The following is a 12,167-nucleotide window of genomic DNA, read 5'->3' on the forward strand; positions in this document are numbered from 1 at the left end:
GAGTGTTATTAGTGTAATGAACAGCAGTTCAGCCTGTCCCTGAGCTTTGTGATTGCCACATCTCACTATCAGATCATTTTCACATTAAAAACATAATCCTAAAAATATTCTGGCTGTTTCTGTCATGCAATGAAGGAGAAACACTTCCAACTTTTTTCCAAAAACATGTTTGGCTGCTGCAAATGCGCTTTGTGACAGCCCCCCATGCCTGTCTACAAACAGCACATCCCAAAGTTTGTCCTGTGACAGGGACTGGTGTCTGCAAGACACTGCATAGTGGGCGTGCAGACAGCGCCCCCTGTCTGTCTACAGTGACTGTCTGTGACCCCCATACTGACAGCCAGACTGGAAACAGTCTGCACAATCTGTAAACAGTGAACAGTAGAACTCATCGACAAATCAGGGCTCCTGACCCCTGCCCCACCAGAAGAAACAGACAGATTTCAAACCGTACATTCCTGTTGCAATCCTGCCCTCAAGTGCAATCCTGATAATAATCATTATGGGAATAATGCTTATAAAATACATTCAGCCTTAGTGCCTTAAATATGTATTTATACGTAGCGTACTATATACAGTATACAATCACATATACAGATTTACCACACAGGAACCATCAGTAACTCAGGCTCAGTTGCTTAAAATCATCAGCAGTGAGCAGTGAGGTGATTTCTACAGCAGATACAGACAGTTCTGTCCTTGTCTCTCATCCCTCCTTCTCTCCCACTGTCGTCGCCACGTTTACACCATAGTTTGGTACAGTATGACTGTCTACAGCTCCCCAGGGTTTCTCTCACAGAGAGCAGAGGTAAGAGCTTGCCTGTGCAGTCGGCGCAGTACAAGGAGTGCAGCAGGCTTGCGCAGTCAACACAGGGCAAGGAGCAGGTCTGCGCAGTCAGTGCAGTGAAAGCAGCAGGCTTGCGCAGTCAGCACAGTATATGGAGCAGGTCTGCTCAGTCAGTGCAGTGGAAGCAGCAGGCTTGCGCAGTCTACACAGGGCAAGGAACAGGTCTGCACAGTCAGTGCAGTGGAAGCAGCAGGCTTGCGCAGTCAACACAGGGCAAGGAACAGGTCTGCACAGTCAGTGCAATGGAAGCAGCAGGCTTGCGCAGTCAACACAGGGCAAGGAACAGGTCTGCACAGTCAGTGCAATGGAAGCAGCAGGCTCGCGCAGTCAGCACAGGGCAAGAGCAGGTCTGCACAGTCAGTGCAGTGGAAGCAGCAGGCTTGCGCAGTCAGCACAGTATATGGAGCAGGTCTGCGCAATCAGTGCAGTGGAAGCAGCAGGCTTGCGCAGTCAACACAGGGCAGGAGCAGGTCTGCACAGTCAGTGCAGTGGAAGCAGCAGGCTTGCACAGTCAGCACAGTATATGGAGCAGGTCTGGGCAGTCAGTGCAGTGGAAGCACCAGGCTTGCGCAGTCAACATCGGGCAAGGAACAGGTCTGTGCAGTCAGTGCAGTACTACCGCAGGAGTGTAGAGCTCTCGACAGACTGTGATCTACAGAAATAACAACATACATAGAGGTGTATCCCTAAATAAAACCAAGCAAATCACTATAAGAAACCCAATCACATTCAAAACAGAAGGCTTTGAACAGGTAAAGTGGCTCGTACCTGGAACCATGACGCCTCTGGGATGGAAAAAGATATGACTGGCCTGACCTGACGTAACCACCTCACTGCTACATAGACAATCCCTGAGCTGCCGCAGGAGGGCAGCATGCTGGGAACTGTAGTTTAGTGCCTCCTTCTCCCATAATATATACAAAGAAAAGGAGAGGTTTTTCACATTTCAATTAAAACAGCACACGCGTGCACACACAGACGCACACAGGCCCCAGGATCTGAGTCACTGATGGCGCTCTCACGGTCTGCGAGAGCGCTATCCCAGAATGCCTTGGCCCATGGCCGGAGTGTGACGTTAGGAATTCAGATTTTGAGGTGTGAACCTGGCTGCGTGGCCTCCTGGTGACACCCACACTGACAGCCAGACTGTCACTGTGACCCCCATACTGACAGTGGAAACACAGGCAGCTGCCATGCAGTCCCCAGGCAAAGACAGGACCTGCAGGGGTGTGCATACGCCAAACTGAGCACCCCCTCCCTGGGACACGCCCTCTCCTCTTCCTCCATCTCTCTCCACCCCCCTCCCCAGCCCTCCCTCTCTCTACCCCCCCTCCACTTCCTCCCTCCTCTTGACCCAGCCCCAGTCTAAGATGCCCCCCCCAGAGCGATCTTGGTGTTCTCATACACCACATAGCTGATGCTGACAGCTGGGATGACCTTCAGGAAGTTGGGCGCGATGCCACGATACAGGCCAAGGACCCCCTCCCGTGACACGATGTGTCTGAACTGGCCAAGCATAGACAGCTGGGGACCCCCCTCCACAGAGGCTGAGAGAGAGGAGAGAGAGGGGTTAATATAGACACACTGACTGACTGGACACTCCAGTACATTAACACTGCACTGAGAGAGAGGGGTTCATACAGACACACAGGACACTCCAGTACATTAACACTGCACTGAAATACACATAGCCTTACCCTGGGCTTGCATGCGGGTTCGAATCAATGCTAGGGGATAGCTAGCCAGCTGACCACAGGTACTGGATACAGTGCCACAGCCCAGCAGAACCAGGACTCCTGGGTCAGGAGAGCCCAGACTGTATCGCTGTAGCCAAGCTGTCTTAAGAGTCTGTGAGAAACACAATGGTAAAAAAGTTCAACTGGACACTATAGTACATTAAACACTGCACTGAGAGAGAGGGGTTCATACAGACACACTGACTGACCGGACACTACAGTACATTGACACTGCACTGAGAGAGAGGGGTTCATACAGACACACTGACTGACTGGACACTACAGTACATTAACACTGCACTGAGAGAGAGGGGTTCATACAGACACACTGACTGACCGGACACTACAGTACATTAACACTGCACTGAGAGAGAGGGGTTCATACAGACACACTGACTGACTGGACACTACAGTACATTAACACTGCACTGAGAGAGAGGGGTTCATACAGACACACTGACTGACTGGACACTACAGTACATTAACACTGCACTGAGAGAGAGGGGTTCATACAGACACACTGACTGACTGGACACTACAGTACATTAACACTGCACTGAGAGAGAGGGGTTCATACAGACACACTGACTGACCGGACACTACAGTACATTAACACTGCACTGAGAGAGAGGGGTTCATACAGACACACTGACTGACTGGACACTACAGTACATTAACACTGCACTGAGAGAGAGAGAGGGGTTCATACAGACACACTCACTGGACACTACAGCACACTGACCTCATACACTGCCAGGTCAATGCCTGCGTAGGGGATGATCCCCAGCATGTTGGGCAGGTAGCCCTTGTAGAACGCCCGCAGGCCCTCCCTGCGTAGGATCTGCCGTGCACAGTCTGCCACTCCCGAGTACTGTCCAGTGCGCCGCAGTGTGAGACGGGTCTTCAGGACCTGGAAAGAGACAGACACTGATCAGTACAGGGTCTTGAGGGACCCCACTCTGTACAGGGTCCTGCAGGAAACTATTCTATTCAGGGACCTGTAGGACACCACTCTGTACTCTCTACAGGGGCCTGAAGGAAGCCACTCTGTCCTCTGTATCTGGGCCTGTAGAAGGATATACTGCCAGTTTCCTTGTGCCTGTTGTCCCAGGATCAGGTTCCGTTGCCCCAGGGTCATACTCACCTCCATGGGGTAAATGATGGTCTGAGCAGTGGCTCCAGCCAGGGACCCTGCGATGAACCTCTCCTGAACTCTCAATGAGCCCTCGTTCCCCCGGATCGCCCGCTTAATCTGGAGTGAGTGAGACAGAGGGCGAGCAAGTGAGACAGGGAGTGAGTATATATGAGAGTGAGACAGGCAGGAGTGGGTAACGGGTCTAACAGAGAGAGTGGAAGAGAGTGGGGCAGGGAGAGAGAGAGTGAGACCGGCAGTGTGGAAGAGAGTGAGACAGGGAAAGAGAGTGAGACCGGCAGTGTGGAAGAGGGTGAGACAGGGAAAGAGAGTGAGACAGGGAGAGAGAAAGTGAGACGAGCAGTGTGGAAGAGTGGGGCAGGGAGAGAGTGAGACAGGCAGTGTGGAAGAGTGGGGCAGGGAGAGAGTGAGACAGGCAGTGTGGAAGAGAGTGAAACAGGGCATCAGAGTAGCAGGTCCCACCTGTTCGTAGGCCATGAACTTGATGGCGGACTCGGGGGCGATCTTCAGCACATTGATACCGTTTCCACGCCACAGCGAGAGGACCCCTCCCTCCTGCACCATCCCGCGCAGACCTCCCAGGACCTTCATCTTGCGCAGCCCCCCCAGAGCACCGGCCCCGTGAACCTGGAGACACAGCACAGCCTCCACACTCCACAGCTGTACAACATCACAGCACAGCCTCCACACTCCACAGCTGTACAACATCACAGCACAGCCTCCACACTCCACAGCTGTACATCATCACAGCACAGCCTCCACACTCCACAGCTGTACAACATCACAGCACAGCCTCCACACTCCACAGCTGTACAACATCACAGCACAGCCACCACACTCCACAGCTGTACAACATCACAGCACAGCCTCCACACTCCACAGCTGTACAACATCACAGCACAGACTCCACACTCCACAGCTGTATAACGTCACAGCACAGCCTCCACACTCCACAGCTGTACAACAGCACAGCCTCCACACTCCACAGCTGTATAACGTCACAGCACAGCCTCCACACTCCACAGCTGTATAACGTCACAGCACAGCCTCCACACTCCACAGCTGTACAACAGCACAGCCTCCACACTCCACAGCTGTACAACAGCACAGCCTCCACACTCCACAGCTGTACAACATCACAGCACAGCCTCCACACTCCACAGCTGTACAACATCACAGCACAGCCTCCACACTCCACAGCTGTATAACGTCACAGCACAGCCTCCACACTCCACAGCTGTACAACAGCACAGCCTCCACACTCCACAGCTGTACAACAGCACAGCCTCCACACTCCACAGCTGTACAACATCACAGCACAGCCTCCACACTCCACAGCTGTACAACATCGCAGCACAGCCTCCACACTCCACAGCTGTACAACACAGCACAGCCTCCACACTCCACAGCTGTACAACATCACAGCACAGCCTCCACACTCCACAGCTGTACAACATCACAGCACAGCCTCCACACTCCACAGCTGTACAACCACACAGCACAGCCTCCACACTCCACAGCTGTACAACCACACAGCACAGCCTCCACACTCCACAGCTGTACAACCACACAGCACTCACACACAGCTGCACAACACACAATACTGACCCACAGCAAAACCACACACTGCACTGCACATCTTTGACCCACAGCAACACAACACAGTACACAAACTGGCCCACAGCAACACATCTCTGGACAGCCAGGTCTGCCTGTGTCCAGTTTCTGTGGCCAGGTTGTGGTCACTGACACTATACTTAGTCAGGATCTCTCCCACCACACGCCCACCCCGCTCCCACTCCCTGCTCCTCTTCCTCAAACCTGCAAGAAGACTTTCAGCCGATCCAGTGGGGCGGTTCCGGTTCGGGACACCGCCCCTGCCATCGCCCCGGCAACCAGCTGCTTCCACCACAGCCCCGACCGGCGCTCCCTGTCCGAGAACTCGTCCGGAACCGCCAGGTTCTCCCCGATGTCCAACACCTGGGGGGAAAGGGACAGCGGGGGAGGTCAGTGAGTGAGCACTGGTCCGACTGGTTCACCCCCCCTCCCCCAGGCAACCCCCTCCTTTACAGACTGGTTACAGGGTGTGTGCTCAGTCAGGACGAGCCCGCGGGCCAGCCCTACTGACCAGGACTGACCAGGGAGTGCTTCCAGTAGTGCGCGATGTCCTCCATGTTGGTGATGGGGTTCAGCAGGAAGTGGTCCCTCCACTCATTCCAGTCGATGGTCATGGTGCCGTCCTTGTCGATCCTGCACAGGCAGAGGGGAGAGACACTGAACTACAGAGACTCCCTCCGGGCTTGGTCCACACTGCACACTGCACACATCACACTGAACACCCCCTCCCACACTGCACACATCACACTGAACACCCCCTCCCACACTGCACACATCACACTGTTCACCCCCTCCCACACTGCACACATCACACTGAACACCCCCTCCCACACTGCACACATCACACTGAACACCCCCTCCCACACTGCACACATCACACTGAACACCCCCTCCCACACTGCACACATCACACTGAACACTTCACACTGCGCACCCCCTCCCACACTGCACACATCACACTGTTCACCCCCTCCCACACTGCACACACCACACTGAACACCCCCTCCCACACTGCACACATCACACTGCACAGCCCCTCCCACACTGCACACATCACACTGAACACCCCCTCCCACACTGCACACATCACACTGAACACCCCCTCCCACACTGCACACATCACACTGAACACCCCCTCCCACACTGCACACATCACACTGAACACTTCACACTGCGCACCCCCTCCCACACTGCACACATCACACTGTTCACCCCCTCCCACACTGCACACACCACACTGAACACCCCCTCCCACACTGCACACATCACACTGAACACCCCCTCCCACACTGCACACATCACACTGAACACCCCCTCCCACACTGCACACATCACACTGAACACTGCACACTGCGCACCCCCTCCCACACTGCACACATCACACTGCACATATCACACTGCACAGCCCCTCCCACACTGCACACATCACACTGAACACCCCCTCCCACACTGCACACATCACACTGAACACTTCACACTGCGCACCCCCTCCCACACTGCACACATCACACTGCACACATCACACTGAACACCCCCTCCCACACTGCACACATCACACTGAACACTTCACACTGCGCACCCCCTCCCACACTGCACACATCACACTGAACACCCCCTCCCACACTGCACACTTCACACTTCACACTGCACACCCCCTCCCACACTGAACACCCCCTCCCACACTGCACACATCACACTGAACACCCCCTCCCACACTGCACACATCACACTGTTCACCCCCTCCCACACACCAGCACTAGTCACCCTCTGTCACTCTGACACACTGCACTGTGTCAATACTGCACACTGCTGTTTTGCCGTGACGCAAGACTGACCCCTGCAGGATGGTCTGGGCCTGCTCCGTGGTGATGTCCACCCCGAGGTTGTGCAGGGCCTGCTGGATTTCACCCACGTCGATCTGACCTGCAACACAGCGCTACTGTCAGCACAGGCAGGGAGAGCAGGGAGCCAGGGGCAGCGGCGTGGCTGGAGGTGGGCAGGAGTGGGCGAGTGGGAAGGAGAGAAGGCTGTCAGCCCTCCCTCGCATACGCTGTGAACTCCACTAACAGTGAGAACAGTGTTTGTACAGCACGCAGCAGGTCAAACATGGGCACAAAGTGAGACCAAGTGCTGTGTAAGCATACACTGAAATTAATCACTACGAGTATCCAGTGAGTAACCTAGGAGCATACACTAAAGTATCTGATGAGTACAGTACAAGTAGAATTAGTGCAGTGTGTTTCCTATGAGTATGCAGTGTGATCATAAAAAGATGGCCCTGTCAGTACAGCAGGAGTATGTGGTGAGTATCCTGTGAGTACAGCAGGAGTATGTGCCGAGTATCCTGTGAGTACAGCAGGAGTATGTGCTGAGTATCCTGTCAGTACAGCAGAAGTATGTGTTGAGTATCCTGTCAGTACAGCGGGAGTATGTGCTGAGTATCTTGCGAGTACAACAGGAGTATGTGCTGAGTATCCTGTGAGTAATGACCATCATTGTTGCGGTCCAGGCTGCGGAACATGAGTCTCAGCTCCTTCTCGTGTGACCGCAGGTAATGGGTGAACTCCTCGAAATCCAGCAGGCCGTCCAAATTTGTGTCCCCCGCTCGGACAATCTCCTGACAGGGGGACAGCGGGAGAGGAGCAAGGAAAGAGAAAAGTGAGAATCTGAGATAATAACAGATTCCTGCAGCTAAGCTTATCTTTGACAGCCCTGCAGACACACTGTTCTACTGCACTGGGACTGTAGCCCGTATTGTAACAGGACTGTTCTACTGCACTGGGACTGTAGCTCCTATTGTAACAGGACTGTTCTACTGCACTGGGACTGTAGCTCCTATTGTAACAGGACTGTTCTACTGCACTGGGACTGTAGCCCCTATTGTAACAGGACTGTTCTACTGCACTGGGACTGTAGCCCCTATTGTAACAGGACTGTTCTACTGCACTGGGACTGTAGCTCCTATTGTAACAGGACTGTTCTACTGCACTGGGACTGTAGCCCCTATTGTAACAGGACTGTTCTACTGCACTGGGACTGTAGCCCCTATTGTAACAGGACTGTTCTACTGCACTGGGACTGTAGCTCCTATTGTAACAGGACTGTTCTACTGCACTGGGACTGTAGCCCCTATTGTAACAGGACAGTTCTACAGCACTGGGACTGTAGCTCCTATTGTAACAGGACTGTTCTACTGCACTGGGACTGTAGCTCCTATTGTAACAGGACTGTTCTACTGCACTGGGACTGTAGCTCCTATTGTAACAGGACTGTTCTACTGCACTGGGACTGTAGCCCCTATTGTAACAGGACTGTTCTACTGCACTGGGACTGTAGCTCCTATTGTAACAGGAATGTATCCTAACATCACGGTAGCGTCATGTGCGTTCTCGTCCCCCGCAGAAAAACAATACGGGCTTACGAGTCCCAGAATAGAGCGACAAGCGGGGGAGGGTGGAAAGAGACGCATGTCTTAAAATAAGAAAGCTATCCTGTCGCGGACAGTGGGCCGGCCCCTGCCTCACCTCCTCCGCGTGGCGCCCCAGCGACATGCCCCTCGCCGCCAGCCCCTGACGCAGTTCCTGCACGTCGATCCTCCCGTCCTTGTTCAGGTCCAGCTGCTCGAACAGCTCGATCCATATCTTCTCCCGCTCCGGGTCGGAACCGTTGCTGTAGTCCTGGCAGCGGGCCCGCCACCGCCGGGCCCGAACCCCCGATTCGCCCATGGGGCCGGGAGGAACCGAGCCAGCTGTCACAGCTGCCCCGCTGCCGCGACCCGGTCAGGTGGGGGCTGGGGCGTGTTCCGAGCTACCCCGAGCTGTCGCGGAAACGGCCGAGCGGGGAAGCTGTTCCGAGAGTCCCGGTTCGCTACTTCAGTACCGGAGATCGCCGGCAGAACCGGGGTCGAATCCGGCTGCTTCCCACGCCGGCGGGAGAAGACGGAAGAGCGGAGAAAGAGGCGGAATCCTCGGCGTCTTCGGGGAGGCGCTGGACTCGCAGCCCGACTCGCATCGCCGCCGAGCCCCTAACCCGCCGGGGCCGGAACCGTAGCGCCGCCGCCGGCTCTGTCCCGGCTCTAAACCCGGCTCTTTCCCGGCCGTGAGCGCCGGTGAAAGTGCGCCTGAAGGCTTTTTTCTGCTAACCGCGCTGCACAGTGCGACACAGCCCGAGAAAGACGCACTCCGCTCCCGCCTGCCTCGGTTTTCCTGCCCGGCCAAAATTCCTGTGGGTTCACCTCCCTCTCGGTGCCTTTCTCGATTACGTCCTGGAAAATAAATAGCCGAAGGTGAAACCTTGATATCCCCTCTCTCTCTCTCCTGCTCTCTCAAGGTTTTAAGGCGTCAGCTTCGAGAAGTGAAATTGAGGAAGAGAGCGGCTCCACTGTGCTCTCTAGTGTACCGGAGTGTGCTGAGCCCCGGGCAGCTGTGCGGCAGTTCGGTGTTTATATCAGGCTCCGTAATACGCTGGAATACTAGGCTCTACTGCAGGATACTGTAATGTCCCACGGTGTACTGTACTGTAGTGAGCTATACTGTAAGATACTGTAATTTCCCACAGTGTACTGTACTGTAGTGCGCTATACTGTATGATACTATAATATTCCATACTGTACTACAGTGTGCTATACAGTAGGATACTGTAATATTCCACACTATACTGTAGTGTGCTATACTGTAAGATACTATAATATTCCATACTGTACTATAGTGTGCTATACAGTAGGATACTGTAATATTCCATACTGTGCTGTAGTGCTCTATACTGTAAGATACTATAATATTCCATACTGTACTGTAGTGCGCTATACTGTAGGATACTGTAATATTCCATACTGTACTATAGTGTACTATAGTGTGCTGTACAGTAGGATACTGTAATATTCCATACTATACTGTAGTGCACTATACTGTAGGATACTGTAATATTCCATACTGTACTATAGTGTGCTATACAGTTGGATACTGTAATTTCCCACAGTGTACTGTACCATAGTCAACTGAAATGTCCTGTATTGTACTGTAGGAAACTGTAATGTCCCACACTGTACTGTAGTGCACTATACTGCAGGATACTGTAATGTCTCAGTGTACTGCAGTGTACTGTAATATTCCATTCTGTACTGTAGTGAGCTATATAATGATAATAATTCCTTACACTTATATAGCGCTTTTCTGGACACTCCACTCAAGGCGCCTTACAGGTAATGGGGACTCCCTCTACCACCAGTCCACTCGCCACACACCAGCTACAGTATCAGACAGGAGCACAACAGAGTGATTAGGCCAATTTAAAGGGATTATTAGGAGGCCAGTATTTGTAAAGACTGGGTGTAACTTTGGCCAGGACACCAGGGTAACACCCCTGCTCTTGTCAGGTGTCAGGACCTCTGTTTTACATCTCATCTGAAGGACGGTGCCGTTTTTTCAGTATGGTGTCCCCATCACTATAAAATTAATTCTAGACGTCCAGGTTTTGGAGGATTCAAGGGAATCAGCCTCAACAGCATGGCTGGGCAGCTTCTTCCAGCTTCTTCCAGACTCCCACCACCCTCCGTGCCAAAGAGCAGCCTCAATGTCAGTGAGCGGCCCTGGCTCCTGGTTTCACTGCGAGGATTTCTGGGTCGGAGCTACTCAGCACTGCTGAGGTGAACCGGTCCCGGGACCCAGTGACACCCAGTGACACCCACCTCTGTCATCATCCCATCACACCTGTTAGCGGCTGGGTAAAGGGCTCAGAGGCCTGGAAACACTGTGGTCAGCACTCCGAGAGCAGGATTAGAGCTGCAGAGCTGCAGAGACACGGGATTATTGGAGTCTCGGCTCTGGTGTTCTCCAGAGCCCTTCACCATCCACTGGGCTCTGATTCACGAGCCTGACACACGCTCACACTGACACTACCTCACACTGACACATGCTCACACTGACATACACTTTCACTAACATGCACTCACACTGAAACCAACTCACACTGACACTAACTCACACTCACACTGACACACGCTCACACTGACACACGCTCACACTGACACACACTCACACTGACATACACTTTCACTAACATGCACTCACACTGAAACCAACTCACACTCACACTGACACTAACACACACACTGACACTAACACACACTCATGCTGAAATGACACTCCAGACAGTAGTAGTTAACAAGACCAGGCCCTCTGTGTGTCCCCCTGCTGTCTGTCACGCCCCTGACACCCTCCGGACAGCGGGGGGCAGTAGTGTGTCTCGTACAGTTTGTGCCAGATGGATATTTTGTCATTCAGGGATAGTTAAAAGTCACACTCTACACGCTACGGGTGATTTTCTCTCTCACAGCTCACACGAAAGTGGGGCAGGTTGATAATATGTTTCAAATAATTACAAAAAATAACCAGATCGGGGAAACTTCCATAAAAAAATCTGAGCCCGGTCTCTCAACCGCAGTTCCTCGCTCCAGCCAGCAGATGGCACTCTCACACACAGGTTGTTTGGGGCACAGCCAGGAATTAAAGGGGGTCTCGTCTGCGTAAGAGGGCGAGAGCAGCCATGTCACTTTTTGAGCTGTTTGTAAGGATTTAGGATTACCAGGAAAAACTGATTCCTTTATGAAGGGGGGTTTTAACATCGCTGTATTTCCTAGATCCTGGAGCAGTTCTGAAAGGTGCTGTAACAGGAAGAGCTGTTGAATCTGGTAGCAGGTGTGTTTCACGCTGTGGAGGAGGAAACTGGCACACCTGTCACACAGCACCCATGCTTACACTGAGCCAGCAGAGAGGGCCTGTGTCGGGGCGAGGAGTGGGACATCGACTCAGCCCTC

General features: G+C 53.2%; 1 protein-coding gene across 4 annotated transcripts; it reads right to left on the reverse strand.

The window, feature by feature from the left end:
* Window positions 1-538: 538 nt before the first annotated feature.
* Window positions 539-9,868, reverse strand: slc25a23a (solute carrier family 25 member 23a). 4 transcript variants are annotated; one of them, XR_015925977.1, is made up of 12 exons: window positions 8,878-9,868; window positions 7,844-7,970; window positions 7,189-7,276; window positions 5,875-5,986; window positions 5,558-5,716; window positions 4,199-4,363; window positions 3,728-3,835; window positions 3,326-3,493; window positions 2,545-2,695; window positions 2,253-2,394; window positions 1,616-1,748; window positions 539-1,499 (listed from the first exon to the last, which is right to left on the reverse strand). XR_015925977.1 is itself a non-coding variant. In XM_088603212.1 (11 exons), exons 1-11 carry the CDS (start codon window positions 9,076-9,078, stop codon window positions 1,739-1,741), a joined length of 1,431 nt encoding a protein of 476 aa, XP_088459338.1. In that variant the 5' UTR covers window positions 9,079-9,868; the 3' UTR covers window positions 539-1,738. The 4 variants fall into 4 exon arrangements, 2 of the variants coding, with proteins under 2 accessions (XP_088459338.1, XP_088459336.1); XR_015925976.1 differs by having other exon boundaries at window positions 1,616-2,394; XM_088603212.1 differs by having other exon boundaries at window positions 539-1,748.
* Between the last annotated feature and the right edge of the window lie 2,299 nt (window positions 9,869-12,167).

Source organism: Lepisosteus platostomus, chromosome 13, assembly GCF_059453375.1.
Source record: "Lepisosteus platostomus isolate fLepPlt1 chromosome 13, fLepPlt1.hap1, whole genome shotgun sequence".
Taxonomy (NCBI): domain Eukaryota; kingdom Metazoa; phylum Chordata; class Actinopteri; order Semionotiformes; family Lepisosteidae; genus Lepisosteus; species Lepisosteus platostomus.